A 25,314-nucleotide genomic window follows, 5' to 3' on the forward strand; every position below is an offset into this window, starting at 1 on the left:
ATTGAATAGCATTATGCACTTTGTGACATGTAGTACAACCTTTTGCCAATCAATAACGAGATAAACGTGAGATTCAACGACAATTTTATCTTATCTCACAGGCACCTATCTGTCATCGAATGATCAGCCATTGAACAGATGATCACAGAGAGAACATCACGTAACCAGAAATCATTTCACGCACCTTTTTGCAAAAAAAACACTTATTTTATCCCCTTTCAATTGAATTATTTCTATTATTACTCACATTAAACACAATCTGGCTAGATGAAACCACTGGCTTAATTAACTGTTGTGATATCGATGTTAACAATTCTATTCATAAGCAATTCTTCTTCGTGTTTCTTTTCGAATCAACCATTTTTTTTTTCATGCGTATATTGTAAATATTAGTGCATTCCGTCTAGCTGCTCTTGGAGCAAATCACATTATCTTTCCAAGAGGTGTCGCGGTCGTCTGCTTTACGATATGAAAATGATGCTAAGAATGCTGATTTTCTGCCGCATCTACTGCTGTTTGCCACCACATTCTACACCGTGCCTCCTCTAAATTCGATCTCAATTTTACCACAAAGTGGATTTTCAACAAGCAGTTGCAGCTAGTTGTAACTGCAGTAGCACTATAGTATTGGACAACAATCAACTTGTTCTGTTTTTTTTTTGTTTTTTTTTTGCAATGCAGGGATGTGAAACATAGCTGCAGAATATAGTTAGTCGTACTATGATTGTCCACCCGTGTATGGCGCTATTTGGCTATAAGCTCTAACAATTTGTACCTTCGACATTGAAACATAACCTCCAGCTAACCGAGTAAAACTTTACGCATCATGCTACTGCTCGGCTCGCTGCCCGGATCCGACGAGCTTGTGTCCGCAACGCATCTGTAGAGAAACACAATGAAAAACGTTATTTTATGTTTCCAATCATTTCAATATCAGTTTGTTAGCGAATGCAATAAATTACTTACTTTGAGGAGCATAAATACTGCAACAAAGGAATACGGTATTTGCCACAGAAGTCGACGAACTTGATATGTTCTACCCGATTGTCGAAAAACACGCCTACAAATATACAAAACTTACAATACAACATATACTTTACACGCATTCTTCCTCTGCATCCTCACCTTTGCAGTTTGGGTTGACGCAGCAGTTCGCCGTTTGGAGGTATTCGATCAAAGTACGCGGTAAATCTTCCGCTCCATAACGAATGGCACAGGTTTTCACAGCACGTCCGGCGAGTTCCAACAAGCTTGGTGGATTCAATGTCATATCCTTAACGAAGCGCACGACCAACGGATTATCGCGCAGACTCAGCTATGGATGCAACAGAAGGTAAACATTGTTAAAGTCGAACAAGAAGCGAGAGTTTTTTTTTTGTTGTTGCCCACTTCGATTCACTGATTTCTCCACGTGAACGTGTCGTGATAGCCTTTCAGTGTCACCTTTCCTGCAAAGGAATGGTTTCATATGTTTTGCTCCTATTGAAAGTGCATGTCATGGTAAAGTGCGAACTACGCTAGCTAATCGTAACTGCATCATCGACGATCAGTGTTATCAGTCGTGTTGCTCTTTGTCAACGAGAGCGCTTCCCTTAATATCACCCCTCACACTATTAATCAAGATCAAACAGGCTAAATTGTACAAGCGATGACGTAGAATTCACAAGAGCAATTTAATTACTTTACATTGTGTTTTCCTCACTATTCCAATCATCGCTTTGGGCGAAGTAAATGACATTACGGTAGTCTTTAAATAATTTACAGAATGCCAGTGCGAACTCACTGAAATCTGAAAGTAACTTCAATATAATTCTACTCTCTAATCAGCGTCACCATAAATAAAATGATCATTACGAATCCTTCCAAAACTGCATTTCTTGCAACAATAAAAATTGTAATCTCATAATCGTAAAGAAACAGCAATAGTAATGTCATACTTAAGCCCTTCTTAGACTTGCAAGTACAACAATCTGAAGTGGGCGTTGTGTGACAATAGACTTACATCATGTATAATCTTTTTCTTTTTTTAAAATAAAACCGCATCATTAAGGAAAAGAGGATACAGCTAGAATGTGCTTTATCGGATTTACCAACCGATTTGCTAACTATCACTCAAGAAACGGTAATGAGGTCAAGACGCCATACGTACTGCAACAATAACGTACCTCAGTTAGGTTTCGCAACGTTATAATCTCCCGCGGCAAATGTCTTAAACGATTTTTGTGCAATAGTAACGACTTCAGATTGACCAGTCGCGCAATGGATGCGGGTAGCATCTCCAACAGATTATCACAGAGGACGAGGGCGTGCAGATGGTTGAGCAGACCGACGGTCTCCGGGATCTCGGAAATAAGGTTCCCACCGAGCGAAAGCAGCTGCAAGCTGTAAAAAAGAGAAAACAAGACTTATAAGCAAAGCAACAGATAATATTATTATAAATTTGTTATGTTTAATATTCCAATAAAGCAAATGATTAAATAATACCTCATTTATCAACGCTAAACAATGAATCGTGTCGAATTTTCATTCACAAACGATATTAAAAAACAAGCGAGCTTTTTAAGTTACAATTTCAGCTACAGTTTTCCATTAATCATTAAATGGTATTTAAATTAATTGAACAATTATTTTTTGCATTTGTAAGTATTAATTGTTTAGACAGATTCATAAATCATTATGCAAATAACATTGATTCGGACGATTGTCGCACGCACACGAACACCGAATAATCAACAATAAAAAGTTCTATAAAAACCATTCAATTGCGCTCAAGATAATGGCACTATCATGTAGCATTGGAATAATTGCTATCTTCCAAGCATTTAGTGCAAGATAAACGAATTGTGACTGCTTCGCAACTGTTTCTAATGTTGTGCGAAACGCAACTGGCCTTTGGAAATGCGTTATCTTGATGGGACGCAACTCAAACAGCCATCTCAGCTGTTTTTTTTCGAAATGAGAAGATTATTGAGTAGGTCTAGAACGAAGAATCTGCTGACAAACTACCTACGTCGAATGCCCATCGAAACGTATTCTAATATATCTGTAATGCAACTTACTTTTGCAGCTTCCATATGTCCTTTGAAACGTTGGTGATCTGATTGCCGCCTAGGTAAAGATATTTAAGAGAACGCAGCTCAATCACTTGTTCGGGAAAGTGCCCGAATCGGTTGCCGCTTAAATTCAGCTCCTTGAGACCGCTTCCGGCAGCCGCTAGCAATGATTTTGGCAGCGACTTATCCGTCAGCAGATTGTTCTTCACGATCAGCGTCGTTAGCTGGCATTGCGTGATCACCTCGGGGAGTTCCTCCAGGCGATTGTTGCTTAGATCCAGCACCTTCAAATTAGTAAAGTCGGCGAGCGACAGCGGCACTCTTATCAGCTTGTTGTGATTGAGCAGCACTGTTTCGATATCTTCGGCCAGCTTCTTCGACTTGGAAACGCGCAACAGATCGTCATCGAGATGCCGCTTGTTCGAATGGCCCAGATCGACCGTTTTCTGCTCGCGCGAGTCGCTATCGCAGCTGTCCGAAGTGTAGACGACATCCATTTTGTGGTGTAGCGTTGTTTTAGAGACGAAAACGTACCACGAAGCAAATGTCTTCGGTATTATCTATCAGCAACCGTGCACCAACGTCCCGCACTGAACCACCTGTCGCTACGCTCTGGAACACGTACCCTGCGTTCTGCCGATCGATCGAGACATCGAAAGATAACCCAGGAAACCGATGAACTGCCTGGTCCTGGTTGTGTACTGCTGCAAGAGAGTTTCAAAGACGTAGAACATATAAATACGCCGGTCATATAAGCGGAAGCACACCGTACTAGCACAAACACCACTCACTAGTAGACACAAACAGATCAGACCAAAATGCTAAAACCCAAGATGAAAATAGAACAACCGATAAATAAAAATTACACAGTCACACATTCTCGCGGCTACACAACATATGGCGGGGTGAAAGATCAACTAAGAAATAATAGCACTAAGAGACAAAAAAAACAAACAAACCAATACTAGCAAACGTACGCTTAATTCGATGAAGAAAATTTTAGGTAGGTTTCACTTGCTTTTTTTCACTAACTTACTGCCAATCTTTTGCCCCTCAGGGAATGCGTCTCGTTGCGACTACAACACAAAACGAACGAATGTGCTCGCACGCATGCGATTCACTTCGCGCAACAACGTAAAGTGTTTGCGCGATAACAACCCAACGGCAACAACAACAGATCGCCGCGTCGTCCGGTAATGTTACCGCCGAGGGACTAAATCAATGGCTTCGTTTGGATCGAAGAATAGCTCGTTTTATATACGGTACTGGTTTGGTTCCATCTCTTTTCAAGGCCGGGAAGGCTGGACGCAGGTGGCACATGACGGTGCACGGCGGGTAGATAGATTTTGCGATGATAAACATGAGAAAATCAGTCCACCACCAATACCGCATCATGCATTTGCTATTACCTTCTTTTTTTTCGTTGCTTCAAGAGGACACTTGTTCGAATCTTTTGCGCATAGAAATCAACCCGGTACAGTGTGTGTAGGAACAATCTCTTTCGCTGGTGTGCGTGGTGGCCGTCGTGTCTGTTATCAGCCAGCGCAAGTTGCCCGTTGCCCTTTCTTGATGCTGGTTGGCTGAATGGCACACTGCTCTATGGACATTCGGTAGCCCGCGACAGAATGGACTGTCGTGTGCCAGACGAGATGAAACTCTCCAGCAACGTTACGACAAAAAAAAGAAGCAACCTCCAGCAGGTTTATTATCACAGGAGGAGGACGTTGCAAAACGGCATACCGAATCCACGACCGTCTAACAGTTCGGACGACTTCCAACTGATAGCACCATTGTGCAAATGTATTATATTAGCTTGCCACACTAAACTACGCGCACATACGCATTTTACAGACGTTGAGGCATGTTAGCTCCATTGCGGGAGATTGGTTACTTCTTCCGCTTATCACGCCATTCCCTTTACCTACCCTTCGATGGAAAAGAAGAAAAAAGATTGATAATCGCTGGTAGCAAAATTAACAGCGACGTACACCAACACACCAGCACCCAGATCGCAGGAACTGAGAATTTGGTGAGCAAAAAGTATATCATTCGTCCATCGAAAGCAACGTTTGAAGTGACTGAAATGAAATCGAAAATCTTCGCCTTTCAGCCGGCACATAGAATTGTCTGACATCAATTGTCTTAATCGGAATAAATTAATGATCATTCAGAAACGCGACCAAGGACTGGACAATGGCCAAATGGTTTCCATCCCATTTTATATTGAACGTGCGTTATTAAATTGTTTGTATGCTTTTCATAGCATTGAAGAATGGCATAAACGAATAGGTGTAATAGTAAAGAAAATGGAATAAAAAAAATACTGACAGAGTGTGCAAATAAGGCAAACAGAATGTGAATGCTAATGTGTAGTAAGAAATTTTGTAAACAATCAAACCAATAACAGGTGATGAAACTAGCAAATTGATATCAAAACTACTACGCGATCTCTCACCTCAGATTGGTTCAATATGCTGGACATTTGCGTAAATGTCGTAAAACTTTATCGCGGAATGTTCAATACTAAGCGTTGCTGCAGTTCACTAGCGGTCAGTACAACTTCCAAACACACAGTTAAACTATGTTTCTTAATGTTTTATAAATAAATAAATACGCAGTTCCTTCTACGCCTACACTGAACGAGATCATGTTTACAGCGCATAATACGAATGTGCTGAATCGTCATCTTCTCCACACAGTTGCTTCAGCGATTTTCCCTTCAGGCGAATGTACTCCTGGTACCATTTGTTAATTTTCGATGCTTGCCGTTCCTCGAAGTAGCTGATGGCGTCGTGAATGAAAATGTCGTTTTCTAAGCGTTCCGTACCATTGGCAAGTGCTGCCCGTGATAGGTCATCCGCTATCTGGTTTCCGCTTACTTCTACGTGCCCCGGTATCCACTGGATCGCAACTTGAAAGGTGCGCGCCAACTCTAGGATCTCGTTTGCCACCGCGTTACGATACCGGGAGTTTCGATTCTTCTTCAAAAACGTGCACGCTGCTTGGCTGTCGGTTAGCAATACCGCTCGATGTATTCTACGTTCGGCAATATGTTGCATGGCTACCTTGATCGCAAGAGTTTCCGCCGTCATGATGCTAGTATCAAGCTTCAGCTGAACGGCTATCCGCACCTCGTTCGTTTCATCGTACACACCGATGCCACACTGACCATCCGGAGATTTGGAAGCATCCGTGTAAATGTGCACCAATCCACAGTACTCACTCTCCAGCACGTACTCGGTCAGACGGCGCAGGGTTTCCGGTTGCAAATTGCATTTTCCGACGTTTAACTGTTCGAGTGATGGATTAACGCGTACATCGGTGAGCAGTTCGGCGGTACGTATATGCTTCGCAATGGCCTCAAAAATAAAACGATTTTCGAGAAATATTCTCTGTACGAACGACAATGGTTTTCCGTTGTCCAGTGCTTCTAACTCTCGCAGTTCACTGTACGTACGATTATTGCTGCGGCAGTGTTGAGCAATTTCGCGTGCGGCGATCATTTCGCGGGCCAGTTCAAGCTGTTCCCGTTTCGCTAGACGCTGGCGATGTTTTCGGTACTCTAGCAACAGCGCGTTCCGATACATGTGCCAGCCATCGGTGCCACTATGCATTCCCCGAATCACACAACGGTTATCTAACGATGGAGCCAAACTATGTGTACTGCAACTGCAATATTCTTTCAGGTGGTTCAGAAACTTTCTGTATAACGTTACCCACAACTCGTAGCGAGTATACATTTTCAATCACGAAAAACAAACACCAAAACCAACAAACCGTATCTGCAATGTTCAAATTTTGTAACCAAAAACAAAACACAACCTTCACGACCGAGCCAAGGGCCTACTACGCATCAGCACAAAGTCAAGAGATCGAGTTCGACGTATACCACTCAGACCAACAACACCGGTTAGTATTACCTTTCTTGTGCTTTTTCAACGCCACACGCGATCGAAGAGGAGCGAAACGTAAACGATTAGAACAATAGAGCAACGTAGATGCGCACCAGCATCTTATTAGCTCGGATTATTGTGCCGCTTTGCAACGAGATGCGAGAATAATCTTTCGACCCCTTCTGCATCCCTCGTCATCTGACACATGACCAAAACAACAACATCACCTGTCAATCCGTGTGGACCCAACCAGCAATTATGGCAAATTCTTGGCGCTTTTTTCAGTATCACGCAAACACTCTTGTACAAATAGCAGAGAATTTCAAGAAATGTGGTACTGCTTGATGATTGGATCACGTTGAGTTTTCCATTCATTTTACATCTTTTTCCCACAAACTGTGGGGAAATTTTTGACAATAAAATACTACTACGATGGTTCGATCCTAAACGTCTAAACTTTGTTTGGAACAACAGAATCTGCACAATTGTCAAATTTATTATGGCACGGAAAAGATGTACAATTTGACATTGCCGAAACCGGAATTCAGACGCCGCCAAACCATTTTCTTCGGGATTCGCGTCATTTTCTCGTAAAAACTGATTATTTTGTGCTGTTTGTACTAAACTAAACATTCGATCAAAATGGTTCAATCAAACGGTGCCGAATTGACCGAACATGAGGCAGAACTGTACGATCGCCAGATCCGTCTGTGGGGATTGGATTCTCAGAAGCGGTATGTATTTCTCGTGCATTTTTCAATTCTCTAGTCCTACATTCAATTATTGTATTCTTTCTTTCTCTCTCCTGACAGCCTCCGTTCCGCTCGCATTCTTATTTCCTGCATAAATGGCTTAGGTGCAGAAATAGCCAAGAACATCATTTTGGCCGGAGTTAAATCCGTCACACTGCTGGACGACCGGAAAGTTACGGAAGAAGACTATTGCTCTCAATTTCTCGCTCCGCAATCGTCTCTCGGAACCAATCGTGCCGAAGCATCACTTGCCCGTGCTCAGAACTTAAACCCGATGGTCGAATTAAAGGTAGACACCGCAGCGCTCGACACGAAGGAAGACGCATATTTCAAGGAGTTCGATGTGGTTTGTCTTATCGGTGCGTCTACCGCACAGCATTTACGCGTAAACACCGTGTGCCGTGAGGCAAATGTGAAATTTTTCGCCACGGACGTTTGGGGCATGTATGGATTCTGTTTCGCTGATTTGCAAAAGCACGAGTTCGCGGAAGATGTCACAAAGTATGTGGTGGTATCGAAACCACACGAGAAACCCAAATCTGAATCCGTTAGCAGTACGGTGAAGTGTACGTTGGAATTTCCACCCTATCAGTGTCTAGTGGATTTCGATTTTCGGGATGCATCGTATGCACGGCGACTGCAAAGAAACGGACCGGCGCTTCCCATACAACGAGTGTTGCAAAAATTCCGTGACCAGGAACAGCGTGATCCGGCCTATGCTAAGCGTGTGGAGGACCTAACGAAGCTGCTTCAACTGCGCGATACGCTTGCCCCGGAAATAATTTCTGATCAATCCTTCGATCACGTGTTTGCACAGATTTCACCCGTGGCCGCTATTGTGGGAGGTGTTGTCGCTCATGAAATCATCAAGGTTGTCTCGCAGAAGGAAAGACCGCACCGCAATGTGTTTCTGTTCAATCCGGACAGTTGCTGTGGATTTGTAGATCTTATCGGTGCGGAGATGTAAGACTTACAGGGAATTTACTTTATAATCTAGCCTTCTATCACTGGGTTCACACCTAATCGTACGTTACAATGCATCCTCATGTGATGTGATTGCGTTGCACTAATATACAAACAAGAACGGGAAATCATTTTGCACGAGACAATATCAGTCCAATCGACTTGAATGTATTTTTTTTCAATATAACATATTCATACATGTGTTACTTCTCAATAAATCTCCATCGTACCGTCATAAACATGACGTTCTTTCCAATACATTTGTTTAACGTCCTTCATGGAATCTTCAAAAATGTTGCTCCAAAATGGGATTGTCCTTGCAAGCGTCATATTTTACCATCCTTCCAACAACAGCATCGTACAACCGTGGAGATAAACCTTTTGGTTCGCTTACTTTTATCCCAATATCTGACTCAGTAAGAATAGTTCCGGCAGACACATTGTTAGCGTATATTAGCGATTTACCCAACTTATCGCTACATGGTCGTTCACTGTCTAACAGCTTTCTGTCCTGTACGTCAACTTGCTTAAGAGCTACATGTAACTCACGTTCATTAAATTCCTTTACATCTAGAATGCTTCGTAATTGTTCGATCAAAGACTCTGTCCCCGTCGATATCTTTGTTTCCAACGCTCTAATGCAACGTACCATGCGTGCAAATTCGACCGGATTTAACGATGCTTGATGGTCGGTTCCTTTCCACGATTTATCAAGCGTAAAATGTCGCTCGACTATACGTGCACCCAAACCTACGCTTGCTACGGAAAGCTGTATGCCCAACTCGTGCCCAGAATATCCAACGGTTAGCGCGGGAAAGTGACTCCGAAACAAAGGAATCATTTGCAACATCGTATCTTCAGCCGGTGTCGGATAGGAAGATACACAATGAAGCAATCCTACGTCTTTGCGGTGACGGAACATGCCGTAAATAGTGCAAATGTGGCTCCAATCTTGCATCCCAGTGGAAATTATCAGAGGAACGGTTCGATTGGCAGCGTAACGAAGCAGTGGTACGTTATCTGCATCACCAGAACCGATTTTAATGAAGGGAACATTTAATTGCTCTTCGAGCTCCCGAAAGGAGGCTGCATCCATTGCTGATGCAGTAAATGTAATATCGTTTTCGCGGGCAAAACGTTGCAGTTCGCGATACTGTGCAATTGAAAATTCAAGCCATGCTTTGTGCTCTCCATAAGTATTGCCCCAAGAATTGGGTCCGGCGTATGGGCGTGCCAGGGCACTGGCAGTAAACTTTTCCGTCAAATTCGATCGCTGAAATTTTACACAATCTGCTCCGCATTCCTAAAATAATGTGAATACGACTTTGTAAATTATTAATTCATTTATTCGGAATTAAACAGTTACTAAACTAAAAAATGTTCTACCTTTGCAGCTTTAATCATTTGCTTTGCTGTACACAGAGACCCTTGATGGTTCTGGCCAATTTCGGCAACTATGAACGTTTTGCTTAGTTCATTATTCCACAATGCCATGGCCTTCGAAAATTGACCTGCGTAGGTACCTTAAACTAATCGAACACAACAACAATTTATATACAAAACACGTCGCCTACTTTAGTTGCAATATCGCTTCAATCTCCGCAGACTTCATCCGATGTAGTTGGAATGAGAGGGGTGTATGACACATATGTACATGTTCCTCCATCCTTTCTTTCTTCTGCTTATGCTCCAGCATCACAGTTGGTTCCTTCCATCAGTACAGATAGAGCCCGTAAACTGTCACTACACAAAACATGGTTGAGTTCTTAAATTCGGCTGTCGCATAGTTATCGCACTCCGTATCCCAACGACATCGGGCTACACATTTGCAACCAGCACCCAACTGCTGCCCAATCCACACCTGCACTACATGCTTGTAATGGTGCATTTCCAGATCCTTAACTTGTAGGCTTATCTCGTCTGCCATCGATTTCGTCCAGCGCGATGCATCTGCTGCCGAATATGTTTGACCTACAACAGTACATAGAAAAGCAGATGTTAAGTCTTCCTTGGTGTGGCTGAGCTTATCGATCCTACCAGTTAATGTGTCCGTCAGGACGTTGTTGATAATTTCGCGTATCTTCTCCGATTTAAATGTTTCACTCAGCTCTGGACGCATCTGATAGCCCGCGGGTGACGGGGGAACATTTCCCGCTTGTGTTTCGTTGAACGGCATCTTCACAGCCTCTTCTGAAGACGCACCAATGAATTGCACAAATGAAAACTAGCACGACCTAGTGGAAAAATGGTAGCCTGCGGATTTGTTTTGGTTTCCTAAGCGACGAAATTGTTGTTTATTGCCGGCTGTTATGCATACAGGTAGCTCTCAATTTACGCTTTACATACGTTCAGAATGTGTTAACGCTAGAAAGTATTTTGTGCTATTATATCCCTATGGTTTCTGATAACAATTTTTCACACGTCTTGTTGTGATAACATTATAATAATTATTAATTGACTTGGTAGGAAAAAAAATCCCCACCATTAACATTTCTGTATGTAAAACGACAATTATCAGTTTAACCCTTACACAGTCACCTGGATGACAAATCGAACAAAATTTGAATTATTCCCAGCGGTCAAGCTTTCATGCGTTTCACCTCGTTTCATCCCCTTCCAACCCTCGTTGGCCTATACTTTTGCGTGTCAACACAAGCTATCTCTGTTTTTTCGTTCGTCAAGCATGTTCTTGTCTCGCTCTTCTCACACTTTGCCGAAGTTCGACGTGCTCCGCGTTGTGTATTTACACACCGAGCTCATGGAATATCTTTGTGTGTGTAGAAAACCATTTCGACAGCACCGTCATTCTTCGGCCGTCATATTTTGTGTTGCTTTCAAAGTGCAAGGTTTGGTTAGTTTATTGCATAGAACAGGGAGATAAAATGGCTATAAAAGGGTAAAAATGGCTTCGAATCAAATGAGCACGCGTTTTTCAAGTGACTGGATAGTTAAGTTAGGGATATGGAGTGAAAAATCACTTGGAAATTGGGAGGATCCTTGACCAGCGTGCCTCCGGAACAAAGTGGTGCTGAAACTGTTTCATGGATGCTGAGAGTCTGGTAAGGCGTTTAATACAACGAATTATATCAATTACATGCAATTTACATTACGCTTTTACAATTGCAGGTACATCCGAAACAATTTATTGCCACGGACCGCAGAAAACCACGCAAACAAAGTGTACAAAGTACCATGCAGAGAGGACAAAATTTTACACCACATAAGTAAGTACTTCGAAATATTACAGAAAACTTATTGAAATAACTGCTAATTTCAACTATTTTCTGTTTACAGACCAACGCATTTGCCCGCTTTTTCCAGCAAGTGAAGTGTAAGCGAGAAATTTGTGAATAAAATTATAATAATAAAAAAAAACATTTCATTTTATGTCCTTTTTAATTGATGACAACTTTCCACTATGCATAGCCAATAACTCACCCATACCTACGCGGCACTACACACTAACACATGCGCAAAAAAGTACTACGTTAAGCGGCTTCTTAGTGGCTTCTTAATGTCCTTAAGAAGCCACTAAGAAGCCCGCTTAACGAAGAATTTGACCGCTGGGTTCCAACTGGATTTCAAATTAAAATAAAAACATTTTTGCAAAAAAATAAAAATTAGGTACGCATCGTATCGTTAACAGAATTGTATTTTTCTTCCAGCATTCATCCAACCTACAAATACGTAGGCATTGTAAAATCAAATGCATTGCATCGTGCTTTACCCTTTCCATTTGTTTGTTGATTCAGCAACTGTTCTTGTGGTTGTTCTTTTCTTGCAAATATGTCCCCTTAATTACGAATATCCTATTACAACATGAACGATGCATTCACGATCCCTTGGAAATAAATCTTACTACATTGTATGCCCTTACAGCACTTCAGTTCTTCCTGCATGGGGAGCTTGCGCTTCTATAGCGCAGAACGGGTATGATACCATATGTTTAACATTTTATACTTAATTCGTCTACGTTCAAAGATTCACGCACACGAATCGTTGACTGTTAGGAAAGAACCGAGCCACTCTTATTTGATTTGGCTTATTTAAATGTAATCCTATGAACCATGAGCACAGACTGTATCGCCCAAAAGAGGACTAAACAATGCCTAACGGAAAAAAAACAGTAAGTAGGTAAGGTGTGCTTCATAAAACAAAACTTAGGTTCTATTCTAATTCGTACGTCTGAAATGTTTGTAAGCAATACTTCTCCCACTAGGTGGTGCCTATGAAATAAAACTGATACGAAAACGTGAAAATCTCTAGCCGGTAGGGAGTAGCATAGAGGTAGAAAACAGTGTTACCACAGCAGATTAGTGGTGTTGGTTTTGGGTCAAGAAAACAACCTGAAACAACAACATGCACGACAATTGATCGGAACGTGTATCTCAGCCCCATTTCACAGCTCCAACTACGCGGGTTTATCACATTGCAGTATAGTCTAGCTGAATGTTCATCTGCCGCACGCCTATCGCTTCGAAGATCATGCGCGTGTGCTGTACCACGTACTTGGGATCAACGTTTTTCGATACCTCCAGCTTGATGACACCTACGTACACGTCGGTGCAGAGGGTCCAAAAATGTGGCTCCTGTACGCTGTACACACCAGCCAGACCGGTCACCTTCTGATAGCAGGACGGCAGTAATCGATCCAGTGCTACCGGTTGACGCTGCATCAGCACCATGACCGATTCCTTGATCAACGACAGCGTACTGAGCCCGATCGTTAGCGCAATGAACATGCTGCAAATGGGATCGGCTCGCATCCAGCCAAACACCTGCATCAACACAGCCGATATAATAACACCTACCGAACCGAGCGTATCGGCCAGGATGTGCAGGAAGACTCCTCGCATAATCTGAGAGTTGGTCGAAATAATCTCACCACTACCATGGCTATGATGATGATCGCCTGCACCATGCGAATGCCCATGGTGATCGTTATGGTTCGACAGTAGATGATGAGTATCGTGGCTGTGATGATTTATTCCTCCGCCGTGGGAATGTCCGTGACTTCCGCCACCACCTCCGTGTGAATGGCCATGACCACCGCCACCTCCATGCGAATGTCCATGGCCACCGTGTTGGAATGCATAGATACCGACCAGATTCACCAGCAACCCGAGCACCGAAACGACGAACAATCGTTCGTGTTTCACTTCCGGCGGTTCGATGGCACGTTCCACTGCCTCCGACATGATGAAGAATGCGATAAACAGTAGAAAGAGACTGTTTACAAAGCCAGCAAGCACTTCCGCACGAACGTATCCGTACGAATATTTTTCATTCGCCCGCCACTTTGTTATAACGGACGCAGCCAATCCGGCCAACAATCCGGTACAGTCGAAGAACATGTGGAACGAATCCGAGATCAAACCTTAAAGCAGACATTAAAACTGTTAGCATAATTCTGTGCGACAAATCAGTGACACGTTACGGAGAAACAGATACTTACCTAAACTGTTCGTCCATATGCCGTACATTAGCTCAACAAAGGCAAAACTTAGATTAAGCAGTAGGAAGAAAAACAAATTTCGCGAATTGCGATCCGACAGAATGAGCCGGCTCAGACTGTTGAACTTTTCACGTATCCGATAGCCAAATCCACGTGAATCCTTATGCGTTAATGGCAGCATCGTGAAGACGTTTTTTTTCGTACACAACGCTGATAAGGAAAACCTTAGGAAAACCTTTAGGTACTGACGCAGCGCGTAGGCAATCGGGGAAAGGAATGAATTGGTCGAAATCAACTCGATGTAGTTCGCACGAGGAGTGGTGCACGGTACCTACTGCAGCGATCTATCGGCAGGGGGAATTCTATGCTGTAATGATAAAACAATAACGATCGTTAACGATAACGAACTGATGGACGGAATCATATATTTGATAGCCCCATCATATATTTGAGTATAAAAAAACCAAACATAATTATTCACTGTGCTTCTTTCCATTGGGCCATTCAGTAGGTGTGACACATCACGTATTATCCCGACCCTGGCCAAGATTGTAAACAATGCCATTTCACCGACCGGATAGCTTACACCTTGTTTTGCTTACGTATACACAATTGACTAAAAAAGGGCCCATTTCGGAAGCTTCCTTGTTTCGATATGAAGCAAAACAAGGTGCCGTTAGAAATGGGACAGAATAGGTTACCACTCTGCCCTTGTTTTTGTTCTCATTTTAAAAAACTCGATGGGCATATAACACGACAGCAGGAACATTGCGGAAGCAAACACCGATCGTGACACAGAAAATAGTGTCGAGCACGAACAACTACATACCCTATGTTGCAGATAAGCTTTTCGATCCGTATTGGACACGGTTGAAGTGTGCTGCAAAGATCAGCATCGTTCGAAAGACATTTTTTAAATTTGTTTCACTTTTTGGACTCAGTTTGTCGGTAGGTCGAGCACCCGTAATTGCACTCCGAGCGGTGTAGAATTTTTTTTTGTACACGGTGTTGACACGACACCCGAGCTGATATGACAGCTGTGTTTGGGGATGTACACACTTTGCGGCGATAGCGACAAAATCCTTCTTCAACTGTTTCAGCATGTATCGTTTCTAACCATTTGTTTCCATAATGATGATCCGCACAAAAATATCGAACGCATCACACGACTTGTGATTATCTTCCATTTAATTTACTATTATTTTAGATTGCGAACGCTTCGATAACGAACGCTGAGATTGGAGCTCGGATTTGAGCGTTTTGCAAAAACGCACATTTGGTTATTTCCCTCTTTTATCAATATTTTGTAACTCTACTTTCTAAAACTGTAGATAATTTTGTTGTTTTCAGTTAATATCATTATTAGAAAACCTTTTTCCTTCGTTTTAATTAACTTATATTGAATAAATTTGAAAAATAAACGCAGATATTCTGACATTTTCCATTTGACAGCCAAAGTTCGCGTTTTTACAATTTACGCGTTCTTGTACTTCCTTCTTTCTATCAACTACCGCCGACGTTCTCTTTCTTTTCGAGTCCATACTTCAGAATGGTAGGTTGAATTGGGCAAAGTTTTTGCGAAAAATATTGCTCTTATTGCGTGAAATGCTTTGCGTTGTGGACTCAACCGTGTATCAAGGTGAAAGTGGAGCGATACCATTGAATGTTGGGTGCCAAACTTCTCCGATAAACCGGCAAATCAGAGGGAAAGCAGTGTAGTGCAGGTGTTTAGTGCCTAGTGGGTCGCTGTGTATAAACATTACTATGTGTATCGCCTATCGTTAGACCGTCCACAACGCAATGCGCCATATCACTTGGATGCTGATGGTACTGCTGCACACTAATGCCTTGTTTTGGTTTCGATTTTAGCCTCCGAAGAAGGATACCAAGGGATCGGCGAAACAGCCGCAAAAAACCCAAAAGAAGAAGGAGGGAGGATCCGGCGGAAAGGCCAAGAAGAAGAAGTGGTCGAAGGGAAAGGTCCGTGACAAGCTAAACAACCAGGTCCTTTTCGACAAGGCCACATATGAGAAGCTGTACAAGGAGGTGCCTGCCTACAAGCTGATTACCCCGTCGGTCGTATCGGAAAGGCTGAAGATTCGTGGATCGCTCGCGAAGCGCGGTCTACGTGAGCTCTGCCAGAAGGGATTGATCAAGCAGGTCGTGTCTCATCATGCTCAGGTCATCTATACCCGCACCACAAAGGGAGACGATCCAGTGGCGTAATATGATGCTTCCGTTGTTTGTTTTGTGAGTGCAATGTGCTCATCCATCTAGAGCCAACGAGGGGAACGGATTCTGTGGAAACATACAGAATCGAGCCCTTTACGTGTATCCATCATTAAACGCCTCGGAATGGAAGAAATATACTTCTTGTAAACTAAGTGAACAACAGTGTACATTTATTATCTGTATGTTTTTATGCGTTCTCTGCCTCATTCAATCGACGTTTCGTTTTCGCCTTGTTTCTCTGCCAGCGGTGCCCGCGTTCTGTTTCTTGAAGCCCCTTTTCTGCTTCAAATGTTTTTCCTTGAAATGCCGAATACGTCGGGAATTTTTAAGCTGTTTTTGCTTATGCTCACGCGCCTTCTGTCGGAAAGCCTGGCTTTTCTTCATAGATTTCATTGCGTAGCGTTTAAGCTTATGGTTCAACTCTTTCTTTGAACGGATGCCATCCAGGTTGAGAACGGGTCCCTTCTTCGGTTTCGTTTTTTCTGGTTCAGTTTGGCTGTCTTTTTCCGTGCGTTCATCGTTCGACAAATCCTCTTCGGCTAACTTACTATGCTTTCGTTTAACCTTTTTCTCTCCTTCCAGCTCCATGCCAGGAATAACACCAAGCTCTTGTTCTTCCATTTCATCATCATCAGTTGCCTCGTCAGGTTCGGATTCTTCGTCTTCCTTCACTGCACCATGATTTTCACCGATCCAATTGTTTTTCTTTGCCAGATCACGGGTGGACAACTCCACTACCTTTACTGTAACATTTTCCGTATCGTACTCATCTTCCTGATGATCCGCTTTATCCTCTTCCGTCAGTTCCGGTATTGGCTTGTACGAGTGATAAAGGTTACGCATTTTGTCTTTCGCCTCTGCACGTATCCTTTTCGTTTCCTCTTTAACTTTTCGTTGCATTTCTCCTTGAGCAACCTTCCGGCGATGCTGCTTACGTTTGTGAAAACCAGTCAGAAACTCGCTAAAATAGAGCATGCAATCAGTAACATTCTTGCTTGGGTATAAGCCACGATTCGATTGTGAACGTTTGCTACTTACATCCGCTTTTGTGGATCAAATACCAGTTCTGTCGTTTTCCGCTGAAACGGTTTTTTATTACCACTATCGGATTTACGCTTCATTTTGAGGAGTAGTTTTTAAGAACACTTTTAGCACGAGTTTCAATCTGTCGCCGTTGCAGGTTGGAAATATATAAACAAATGGCTCATGCATGCTTCGTTTGTCGATGACAACAAATCGATGAACATCGTGACATTCAGGGTTGGATCGATGTTCGAAATCAGCAAAGTACTGAAAGTAAAGATGAAGTTATTTTTACTCAGAAAATATCATAATAATACAAAACGATTAAAATTTAAATATCTTTATATATCAATGGATTCCTTCGTATCATTTCAGTGATAAAACTTGTTTCTTCTTTGTTTGTTTCTTTCAATTTCGATTGGCTCAGTTTCATCGACAAATCATGCCAGCTGTTTACCAATTTTCGACCAACGTTTTTTTTGTTGTGTTGAAAAACGTCACTGCGTGTCATTCTTTCTGTTTTTATTCACCAGCAAATTCGTCGTAATAATAATCGTTTGTACTCGTAGCATTTTACTAATTAGCGATGGGTGATTCCGACAGTGAAGAATTTGCAAGTGCAGATGAAGATTTTGAAGAGATTGAACCGGACGAGCTGGAAGAGGTGCTGCAAAGCACAAAACCGTCGGATGTATCGTCAAAAAAAACAAGGCCACAGCATGCATCATCGACAAAATCTGCCAACATCGACGTGGAGCCTGCAAGCAAAACTATCAACGAGGCCAATGATAATCAACTGGTGGATGAAGCATGTTCCCATGAAGAAAGTAACACTTGCACTCCACAGAAGCCTACTTCGACCGACTCAAACGCGAACAGTGAAGAAAAAGGCCTAGTTAAGCCGAAGATTTTGGAGGAAGCAACCGATACATCGCAGGTTCAATCTGCAGGTTCCTTGGCGGTCAAGAAAGACAAAGAGAACTTGGATACAGATCCTAAGCTTCCAAAACATGTTGCTTCAAAAGAAACATTGACAGAAAACGCCAAACAAGAGCCACCGTTGGCGCAATCTAGCACTGAAAATGAGAAGCCCGATGAAAAAGACGTTCAAAATAAGCCAATACCACCAATTACTACACCCGAAGGAAATAGTTCGTACAAGTCCAAAAAGCTTGTGCTTAAACCAGCCAAACCACAGCTGTTGGAACAGACAGACGCAAAAGTAGAAGAACACGTGGCGAAAGTTCAAGAAAAAAGCAGCAAAGAAGAGGGCAAATCTGGAACAGATGAAGGATGGGATGACTTTGATGACGATTGGGGAGATTTTGCCGTTGAAGGTGGTGGTAATGTACCGGGTAAAACTGGTGACAACCAGAAGACGAATTACGATACCCAACCGCTTAGCAAAATAGAAAAGTCTTCGACGGTGGATAATTCAACGAAAGCTAGCTTCAAAGATGTGGACATCGATGAGGTTGAACACAAGCTGAAGGATTTTATGAAGCATAAGGACGATCCCCCTTTAACGTCCGTTCTTGATCGACTCTCGATGGGAGGAGACAACAGGACAGCTGGCGATGCCGGACAGTCGTGGGGCAGCTGGAAGCCATCATGGGGCGGTACCGCAGTTTCCTTCTTATCGAACGCATCGAAATCAGTTGCCTCGATTACAACCAACATTACGCAGGTGATCGAATCGGGTATTGGCGTACCAAACCCGGAAGAAATGGCCCGTCGTCAAGCCGAGGCAGAAGCTAAGCTAAAATCGGAGGGATACGTTCGCGAGGAAGCGGAAGCGAACGAGAATGCACCTTCGGCTGAAAGGCAAACGGAAGATCGATTCGGCTTCGACCAGCTCGTTTCGGGCGTGACACAGATTAGCAGCAAGGTTATCACGGGCGGTTTGGATACACTCGAGGGAATCGGAAAGAAAACGATGACCATTTTACAAGAGAACGATCCAGGATTGTTGAACAAGCGAAAGCTACTCGGTTTGCAGCCGAACGACGGTGTGGTGTTGAGCCAGGTTCTTCGGGAGGCAAAGGCAAAAACGGAAGAACGTGAACGTAACCTTAAGCAAATCCAGAAGCATCAATATAAGAAAAAGCTTCACTTTGAAACACTGTTCGACGATTATCATGGGTTGGTGCATCTGGAGGCACTTGAAATGCTTTCCAAACAAGCATCTTTGAAGCTGGAATCTCTGATGGCACCACTGACGGGAAAAGCACTCGAGGAGCTTCAAGAAACCATGAGCGAGGTGAAGGAACTGTGCGAACTACCCGAAACGGACAACGACGATGCGGATGGGTTGCACACGGCGGATGAGCTGGATGCAAAACTGAAGGAAACCATCGTTGATCTTGATCCGAACGTTAAAGTAGACTTTGTCGAGATCGTTAAGAGTTGGACAGAGTACACAGATTGGATTGATAACGGAGACGGTGGGCGAACAGGACAGGATGTGTTTGAAAAGGCGATGCGTGCGTTGGCCCAAACGACGGCCCTGTGCGTGTTGCGGATGCACAAACTGGCGGAAATTCTACTTATCAGTGAACATCACAGTACGGCCACTGAAGCCGATGTGCTGGTACAGTTAACGACCGTTTTCTGCTGGCATCTAAGCGGCGTTGCAACCAGATTCTGCTCGGAGCTAACGAAAATGAAAGATGAGTCCGGGGATGATAACGACAGTGCGCTTATAACCAATATATTCTTAGAGGTAATTACTTCATCCGCCAACAGACCTGTGGCATGAAACCAGCAATGAACAGTTGGTGTATTTTGTTTTTTTTTCCTCTTTTTTCAGGGTTCAAACAGCACATCATACGTTCAGAATGCGTTTCACCTTTTCATTCCGATCTTGCAATTGGGTGCGGCTTGAAGCCAATGTTGCCATCCTTAAAGTCACACTTCCGCGAGCATTGCAAGCATCACCAAGCTGGATGTTAAATTTCCTTACATTGATCGCTTCGAAGCCACCTCGTCGTTATATTATACTAAACGATTTTTATTGGATAAATATACATACAAAATATAAATGATCGTCTCCGCTGTATCTTCCGAGCTTAGCTGAAATGAAAACCTTCAGCATTAAATGCTTGTAAGACTGCCATGAAGTCATCAATATCCATCGTCCGTGCACGTTTGTTACCAGCGTCCACCTTTTCTAGTATGCTTTCCACCATATCCTTCACGTTGAGATCCATCGGAACGTCAACGTTCTTTAGCGAGCAGTGCAGTTTGTAGTTATCTTCAAGTGTGGTCAGTACCGTGGTTTGTTTAAACGCTGCAGCAAGAGTTTTGTTTTTGCGTAGAAAAGCAATTCGTGTCAATCCGTCCCATTCCGTATAGTTGATCGGTGGTGGCGGATTCCGTGGCTCTATGCGTACCACACTCGATTCAACCTTTGGCGGGGGTTTGAAATTGTTCTTTCCCACCTTCATCAGCATGTCGACACGGGCGAGCAATTGCGTGTTAATGCTTAGTCGACAGTACAGCTTATCTCCCGGTTTAGCCACAAGTCGTTGAGCAAACTCGCGCTGGAACATTAATACGGCGCAGCGGAAAAATGGCCTATGAAGCAGCAGTTTGAACACGAACGGCGAACTAATCTGGTATGGCATATTAGCGACACATATGTCGAAAAACGGTAGGTCCGTTTTCAGCACATCGCCAATCAGGATTTGCAACTTAGGCTGCAGATGGGTACCTTGCACACGCTTCTGAAGTTCTGCTACGAGACGCGTGTCAATTTCGCATGCCACTACTTTCTTCACCTTTTCCAATATCTTTACCGTCATGTTACCGGTACCGGGACCAATTTCAAGTACCACATCCGTAGAGCGTAGGGCCGCCTTTTCCAACATAGAGGTGATGACGAGCGGGTTCTTGAGAATGTGTTGACCGAAATCTTTGTTGAACACGATACCTAATGGAACACACCAAATGTAAACGATCGCTGCTACTATCAGCCATAAAATCACTTACCCTGCTTTGCAACACCCGGATGCGTACGGGTTTTCTTTTCTGCACGTACTTTCGGCATTTTGTTACCGTGAATTAGACCGCTCTGCACAATCTGTTGTTGTTGAGGAAGTGCTGTAAACAAATGCCATGTGCGAATTGAGAAAAAAAATCATAAATTGTCATCCGCATAATGCAACTGTCAAATTTCAAAAATATCAAAACAAATTTGGTACGGACGGTTGCAAAATGCACAAACTTATAACATAACGAATTATCCCGTACATTGAGCGAAAAATGTAGGATAATTATGGAAATTATAAACTTTAGAAAACATCAATTATCTGAACTGTTAGCAATGAATTGCAGAAATAATTCAAGGACGTTCTTCTTTTCATTCCTATGTCAGGACATTTATTTACGAACATACCTCAAACGAACAACACAGAAATGGAATGCTATCCTTTGAAATAGGTTGTCTAGGAATTCGACGGCTAATGATGAGAGTAGTAGATTAGACGATTATTAAAATTTGGCCCCGTACGGAGAAGAACACGGAATACGGTAGGCGAAACATGTGATGTGATGCGCAGGGGATATCTAATTCTCAGTACGCTGTGGCGAAGATTAGCTAAACATATGATTGCACAGTTTCGTTTAAAGTAATAACGCAAAATGATCGCGCTCGATGCGGCGTTTGGCGCACAGCGGAACTGCACCCATCACATCTTGCGGCGGAGGTAATCCGCCTTGCGCATTCGCGATCTGCGTGTAAAACAGCTCCCGCATTCCACACTGATACCCATATAGCACAGTTTCCTGCGATCTGTAATGAAAAACAGTTAAACAAAAGCATTACATCCTGCGAACATCTTCCTACTGCGGCCGTATGCCACTAGATATTTTACTTTAGCGTCACTTCCGTCACTAGGCTGCTCTTTCTGAAGTAGGTATGTAAAGATTCCGCAGTTTGCAACTCCAATGCGTTCCATGGTCCATTTTTTTTAGCCACATCCCAATCCGAATCGAGCGCAATCAGACTGTAACCGTCCGCTTTATCAAACCCATCGACGTTAATATTCATTGCCAGCTGAATATCGTTTTCAATCCTTAGAAATTTCGAAACGCACGATTCAAACTGGAAAGAATAGTAGATAAAAAATATATAGACTTGAAGTCGGTACACAAAATAAACAAATACGTTTGCTTCCAAAACGTACCAGTGTTTGCACAAGACGTTGATTTTTGCAGTTTTTCTCCTGCATGACTAGTATCAACGTCATGTTTTGCTGTACGCAAACGAACAGATCCACCTTGACTAGAGCCTTCTCATCACCGGCAGGCAAACCGTTCGACGATGCCACCGACTGTGATATGTCTTGCGATTTCCGTCGCTGCGGAATGTATTCTTGTGGTGATATTGCCATGTTATAGCTGCATCCCGGAGTGGTATCCCAACTGGATACGCCACTCGATTCGGTGTCATTCATTGCCAGTACCGTTAGTTTGGTCATCAGTGGCGTTAGTTCCAGTGTGCTTTTACGGCGCGTGAACAGTTCCTGGCCAACGTTTGCTCCACCATTGGTAGCCACTCGTGCGGGAAGTGGATCATCATTCAGATTAAATGATTTGATAGGCAAGCTGAGACCACGACGATCTTTAGGTGTCGTAGCAGGTTTTCCAGTATCCGGATGTTCTGATGATCGATCAGCTTTATGCCCTGCATATGCTACAGAGTTAGTAGCCGATGTTCGAACATCCATTGCGGATGTGTTGTTAGGTAGTTTATCCTTACTGGACTTATCTTTACCTTTGATTTCTTGTTTTACTTCCTGTTCGACCAGTTCGGCAATCCGTTCGTTGCGAGTTCGTTCGAAATCTTGGAACAAACTGTACGACATCGCCCGTTTACGCTGATCTTCAATCGGATAGAGTGGATCACTGATAGTTTTGAACGGGTCGTAGTCTTTAGGAAATAAATGTTGATACTTATTTTTTGTTTCTTTTTCCACACCGTTTCTTCCTTCGGCTGGTGAATTTTCTTCCGTTTCATCATTTGCTTTTGCGGTTAAACTGGACATCGATGCACAGCGAATATTGTTTGGCATCATGAAAGGATTATTGAGGATACTGTACTTTCTAGCGTTGAAACATTTTAAAATACTGGCATTTGCTTCCATCGATGTTGGTAAATTATCGTTATCTTCCAGAGCGTCCATATTACGGTCGCTTTCTTCTGCCGGTGGTGCAGAGGGTGGTTGTTGTTGATCCTGTGTGACGCATATCGACATTATGTTCCTATTTGGCACGATCTTATTCTCAGTCAGTGGCGTTGAACAGACGCTGGTTTTACCGATAAAGTTAGGAAAACTATCGGACTCATCAAAGTTGATGGAATTTACACCAGAATCGATTATGTCTCGTGATGTTAGATTTTTAAATTTCAATGGCAGAAATGTTGGCCTGGACACGGCGTTGAACGTTTTCTTTTGCGTCTGCTCACAGATCCCACCCTCAGCACCAACCGTGTCTTCTTCGGGAATGTTTGAAAAGATAATCGATTTGTCAGACTTCAGCATCGGAAACCCGGCAACGGTTCCGCCGAGCTCTTTCGAGGGCATTAGCTTCTTCTTAATGGCAAACGGTACTGTTCCGGCGGTTGGTGCGGCTGTGGCACAATTGTTAAAATAGATTGGAATGTTTTTCGTTGCATCCACCAGCTGAGCGTAGTCACGCTTGGTTATGTACGCACTGATGAGGCTAACGCCATTTGGCACATGGAATGTGACTGCTATCATTTCCGCTAGTTTCATGCGATAAGGATCGGAATACACGAACATTTTCGTCAAATTCGTCGGCAACTGTGAAGCCAATACCCTGCGAACGATGTTTTTTTTTGTTTGTGTTTGGTACCAAAACGTTATCTTTTCAGTGCTTTCAACACAGAAAACAAAAAATACTCACTTGTTGTGGTAAAATATGGACCCGCCCAAGACTCCTTTGTTTTGCAGGAAGCTCTGAAGTATTTGATTGGATTCCAAGTAGACATTGCTTGCGCACTGTGCAAAATGATGTGGAGTGAAACATGCTTTCGATCATTACTTTCATACAGTAGTTCATTTAGCCACTTACTTTTGGTAGCCGGAGAAGGGGCATATTCTGCAAAATATTCCCATTGAATTGCAGCAATGGCAAGGTAGACTCCATCAAACAGAACACCTTTTCATTAAATCCCGTTTTCTGCTCCTTTTCGACGTAAACATTGTACAGGGTATTGAAATCGCCATGATATAATTCAATCAACGAGGACAATAGACTTGCCCGGTACTCAAGAATGGATTCTGCTATGTTACGGTCAGATCCCACAGCCTACGAATAAAACAACAGATTGAAAATAGCGTCTCTCGTGCAAATACTATATACAATGCTTACCAGCATGAATCGCCCATGCGACCGTAGAGCAAATTTGCCGTTCTGTAGGGAAATGAACCGAACCTTCGATAGTGTCTCGCCAAGAAAGTACGTGGATCCCTGTGGAAAAAAAAACAACAAACAATCGAACCAAAGTGATTTTCAAAAATTGTGCTCGATAGAGATGCAAGGTACACATGATCCATACCATCAATTGACCACAGAGCGATTTTTTCTGCAGTTCCGACACCCACATAGGATGGAAGTAAATAATAGAGCCCGTTGGGTCATCGTTTTCCACTTTTTTAGTTAGGTCGTAAACAAAGATTATCATCGTTTCCCTGCACGTAGGAATACAGCAAGTTACGAAATTGAACTTTAAGGAGAGTTTCTGCGGTTTGGTTGGATATTCTACTTACTTCGACATCCTGCACAGTTGCTTTAGTGCACTTCATTTGCTAGAACGTAGAACGGAAAAAAGATCGTAGCAACACGAAGTGTCTGGTTGTTCTTCCAATATCAAATTACATCTAGTGTGACGTCATTGACAGGTAATTAGACAAAGC

General features: G+C 43.0%; 10 protein-coding genes across 15 annotated transcripts; 3 read left to right on the forward strand and 7 right to left on the reverse strand.

Annotated features, from left to right (window-relative positions):
• Nucleotides 1-329: 329 nt before the first annotated feature.
• LOC125763209 (leucine-rich repeat-containing protein 58) lies at nucleotides 330-7,154 on the reverse strand. 6 transcript variants are annotated; one of them, XM_049426070.1, is made up of 6 exons: nucleotides 6,974-7,154; nucleotides 3,060-3,754; nucleotides 2,166-2,382; nucleotides 1,126-1,315; nucleotides 967-1,060; nucleotides 330-880 (listed from the first exon to the last, which is right to left on the reverse strand). In XM_049426070.1, exons 2-6 carry the CDS (start codon nucleotides 3,548-3,550, stop codon nucleotides 802-804), a joined length of 1,071 nt encoding a protein of 356 aa, XP_049282027.1. In that variant the 5' UTR covers nucleotides 3,551-3,754; nucleotides 6,974-7,154; the 3' UTR covers nucleotides 330-801. The 6 variants fall into 6 exon arrangements, with proteins under 6 accessions (XP_049282027.1, XP_049282024.1, XP_049282030.1 ...); XM_049426067.1 differs by having other exon boundaries at nucleotides 3,060-3,757; XM_049426073.1 differs by lacking the exon at nucleotides 6,974-7,154 and adding an exon at nucleotides 4,463-5,438.
• A 282-nt stretch (nucleotides 7,155-7,436) lies between these two features.
• Nucleotides 7,437-8,917, forward strand: LOC125763210 (SUMO-activating enzyme subunit 1). The gene is made up of 2 exons (XM_049426074.1): nucleotides 7,437-7,680; nucleotides 7,759-8,917. The coding sequence occupies exons 1-2, from the start codon at nucleotides 7,589-7,591 to the stop codon at nucleotides 8,663-8,665; spliced, it is 999 nt and encodes a 332-aa protein (XP_049282031.1). The 5' UTR covers nucleotides 7,437-7,588; the 3' UTR covers nucleotides 8,666-8,917.
• Nucleotides 8,918-8,939: 22 nt separating this feature from the next.
• On the reverse strand, nucleotides 8,940-10,163 carry LOC125763207 (sialic acid synthase). The gene is made up of 2 exons (XM_049426066.1): nucleotides 10,048-10,163; nucleotides 8,940-9,964 (listed from the first exon to the last, which is right to left on the reverse strand). Exons 1-2 carry the CDS (start codon nucleotides 10,153-10,155, stop codon nucleotides 8,948-8,950), a joined length of 1,125 nt encoding a protein of 374 aa, XP_049282023.1. The 5' UTR covers nucleotides 10,156-10,163; the 3' UTR covers nucleotides 8,940-8,947.
• An 8-nt stretch (nucleotides 10,164-10,171) lies between these two features.
• Nucleotides 10,172-11,230, reverse strand: LOC125763218 (dynein light chain Tctex-type protein 2B-like). Its single transcript, XM_049426082.1, has 2 exons — nucleotides 10,699-11,230; nucleotides 10,172-10,632 (listed from the first exon to the last, which is right to left on the reverse strand). The coding sequence occupies exons 1-2, from the start codon at nucleotides 10,835-10,837 to the stop codon at nucleotides 10,376-10,378; spliced, it is 396 nt and encodes a 131-aa protein (XP_049282039.1). The 5' UTR covers nucleotides 10,838-11,230; the 3' UTR covers nucleotides 10,172-10,375.
• Nucleotides 11,231-12,295: 1,065 nt separating this feature from the next.
• LOC125763206 (zinc transporter 7) lies at nucleotides 12,296-15,374 on the reverse strand. The gene is made up of 3 exons (XM_049426065.1): nucleotides 14,946-15,374; nucleotides 14,117-14,483; nucleotides 12,296-14,038 (listed from the first exon to the last, which is right to left on the reverse strand). Exons 2-3 carry the CDS (start codon nucleotides 14,295-14,297, stop codon nucleotides 13,086-13,088), a joined length of 1,134 nt encoding a protein of 377 aa, XP_049282022.1. The 5' UTR covers nucleotides 14,298-14,483; nucleotides 14,946-15,374; the 3' UTR covers nucleotides 12,296-13,085.
• Nucleotides 15,375-15,545: 171 nt separating this feature from the next.
• LOC125763219 (40S ribosomal protein S25) lies at nucleotides 15,546-16,508 on the forward strand. The gene is made up of 2 exons (XM_049426084.1): nucleotides 15,546-15,668; nucleotides 15,986-16,508. The coding sequence occupies exons 1-2, from the start codon at nucleotides 15,666-15,668 to the stop codon at nucleotides 16,340-16,342; spliced, it is 360 nt and encodes a 119-aa protein (XP_049282041.1). The 5' UTR covers nucleotides 15,546-15,665; the 3' UTR covers nucleotides 16,343-16,508.
• On the reverse strand, nucleotides 16,498-17,559 carry LOC125763216 (nucleolar protein 12). The gene is made up of 2 exons (XM_049426080.1): nucleotides 17,387-17,559; nucleotides 16,498-17,309 (listed from the first exon to the last, which is right to left on the reverse strand). Exons 1-2 carry the CDS (start codon nucleotides 17,467-17,469, stop codon nucleotides 16,556-16,558), a joined length of 837 nt encoding a protein of 278 aa, XP_049282037.1. The 5' UTR covers nucleotides 17,470-17,559; the 3' UTR covers nucleotides 16,498-16,555.
• Nucleotides 17,560-17,848: 289 nt separating this feature from the next.
• LOC125763195 (protein FAM114A2) lies at nucleotides 17,849-20,412 on the forward strand. The gene is made up of 2 exons (XM_049426048.1): nucleotides 17,849-20,093; nucleotides 20,181-20,412. The coding sequence occupies exons 1-2, from the start codon at nucleotides 17,958-17,960 to the stop codon at nucleotides 20,253-20,255; spliced, it is 2,211 nt and encodes a 736-aa protein (XP_049282005.1). The 5' UTR covers nucleotides 17,849-17,957; the 3' UTR covers nucleotides 20,256-20,412.
• LOC125763212 (probable dimethyladenosine transferase) lies at nucleotides 20,361-21,554 on the reverse strand. The gene is made up of 2 exons (XM_049426076.1): nucleotides 21,362-21,554; nucleotides 20,361-21,302 (listed from the first exon to the last, which is right to left on the reverse strand). The coding sequence occupies exons 1-2, from the start codon at nucleotides 21,417-21,419 to the stop codon at nucleotides 20,440-20,442; spliced, it is 921 nt and encodes a 306-aa protein (XP_049282033.1). The 5' UTR covers nucleotides 21,420-21,554; the 3' UTR covers nucleotides 20,361-20,439.
• Nucleotides 21,555-21,722: 168 nt separating this feature from the next.
• Nucleotides 21,723-25,309, reverse strand: LOC125763193 (uncharacterized). Its single transcript, XM_049426046.1, has 8 exons — nucleotides 25,168-25,309; nucleotides 24,957-25,089; nucleotides 24,770-24,868; nucleotides 24,470-24,706; nucleotides 24,302-24,396; nucleotides 22,558-24,214; nucleotides 22,246-22,475; nucleotides 21,723-22,163 (listed from the first exon to the last, which is right to left on the reverse strand). The coding sequence occupies exons 1-8, from the start codon at nucleotides 25,173-25,175 to the stop codon at nucleotides 21,995-21,997; spliced, it is 2,628 nt and encodes an 875-aa protein (XP_049282003.1). The 5' UTR covers nucleotides 25,176-25,309; the 3' UTR covers nucleotides 21,723-21,994.
• Between the last annotated feature and the right edge of the window lie 5 nt (nucleotides 25,310-25,314).

Source organism: Anopheles funestus, chromosome 2RL, assembly GCF_943734845.2.
Source record: "Anopheles funestus chromosome 2RL, idAnoFuneDA-416_04, whole genome shotgun sequence".
Classification (NCBI taxonomy): domain Eukaryota; kingdom Metazoa; phylum Arthropoda; class Insecta; order Diptera; family Culicidae; genus Anopheles; species Anopheles funestus.

What these genes read in the sequence shown, in the direction of transcription:
- LOC125763209 (XM_049426070.1), bottom strand. Translation starts at nt 3,550, where the DNA reads ATGGATGTCGTCTACACTTCGGACAGCTGCGATAGCGACTCGCGCGAG. An exon ending in CGTCAACCCAAACTGCAAAG is followed by an intron (nt 1,061 to 1,125) that starts GTGAGGATGCAG and finishes GTATATTTGTAG; the next exon opens with GCGTGTTTTTCGACAATCGG. An exon ending in CAGTATTTATGCTCCTCAAA is followed by an intron (nt 881 to 966) that starts GTAAGTAATTTA and finishes GTTTCTCTACAG; the next exon opens with ATGCGTTGCGGACACAAGCT.
- LOC125763210 (XM_049426074.1), top strand. Translation starts at nt 7,589, where the DNA reads ATGGTTCAATCAAACGGTGCCGAATTGACCGAACATGAGGCAGAACTG. An exon ending in GGATTGGATTCTCAGAAGCG is followed by an intron (nt 7,681 to 7,758) that starts GTATGTATTTCT and finishes CTCTCCTGACAG; the next exon opens with CCTCCGTTCCGCTCGCATTC.
- LOC125763207 (XM_049426066.1), bottom strand. Translation starts at nt 10,155, where the DNA reads ATGGCATTGTGGAATAATGAACTAAGCAAAACGTTCATAGTTGCCGAA. An exon ending in AAATGATTAAAGCTGCAAAG is followed by an intron (nt 9,965 to 10,047) that starts GTAGAACATTTT and finishes ACATTATTTTAG; the next exon opens with GAATGCGGAGCAGATTGTGT.
- LOC125763218 (XM_049426082.1), bottom strand. Translation starts at nt 10,837, where the DNA reads ATGCCGTTCAACGAAACACAAGCGGGAAATGTTCCCCCGTCACCCGCG. An exon ending in CCTGACGGACACATTAACTG is followed by an intron (nt 10,633 to 10,698) that starts GTAGGATCGATA and finishes GTACTGTTGTAG; the next exon opens with GTCAAACATATTCGGCAGCA.
- LOC125763206 (XM_049426065.1), bottom strand. Translation starts at nt 14,297, where the DNA reads ATGCTGCCATTAACGCATAAGGATTCACGTGGATTTGGCTATCGGATA. An exon ending in CATATGGACGAACAGTTTAG is followed by an intron (nt 14,039 to 14,116) that starts GTAAGTATCTGT and finishes GTCTGCTTTAAG; the next exon opens with GTTTGATCTCGGATTCGTTC.
- LOC125763216 (XM_049426080.1), bottom strand. Translation starts at nt 17,469, where the DNA reads ATGAAGCGTAAATCCGATAGTGGTAATAAAAAACCGTTTCAGCGGAAA. An exon ending in TTTGATCCACAAAAGCGGAT is followed by an intron (nt 17,310 to 17,386) that starts GTAAGTAGCAAA and finishes GCTCTATTTTAG; the next exon opens with CGAGTTTCTGACTGGTTTTC.
- LOC125763195 (XM_049426048.1), top strand. Translation starts at nt 17,958, where the DNA reads ATGGGTGATTCCGACAGTGAAGAATTTGCAAGTGCAGATGAAGATTTT. An exon ending in TAACCAATATATTCTTAGAG is followed by an intron (nt 20,094 to 20,180) that starts GTAATTACTTCA and finishes CTCTTTTTTCAG; the next exon opens with GGTTCAAACAGCACATCATA.
- LOC125763212 (XM_049426076.1), bottom strand. Translation starts at nt 21,419, where the DNA reads ATGCCGAAAGTACGTGCAGAAAAGAAAACCCGTACGCATCCGGGTGTT. An exon ending in TCCGGGTGTTGCAAAGCAGG is followed by an intron (nt 21,303 to 21,361) that starts GTAAGTGATTTT and finishes GTGTTCCATTAG; the next exon opens with GTATCGTGTTCAACAAAGAT.
- LOC125763193 (XM_049426046.1), bottom strand. An exon ending in CCCTTCTCCGGCTACCAAAA is followed by an intron (nt 24,397 to 24,469) that starts GTAAGTGGCTAA and finishes CATTTTGCACAG; the next exon opens with TGCGCAAGCAATGTCTACTT. An exon ending in AACGTCTTGTGCAAACACTG is followed by an intron (nt 22,476 to 22,557) that starts GTACGTTTTGGA and finishes TATTCTTTCCAG; the next exon opens with TTTGAATCGTGCGTTTCGAA.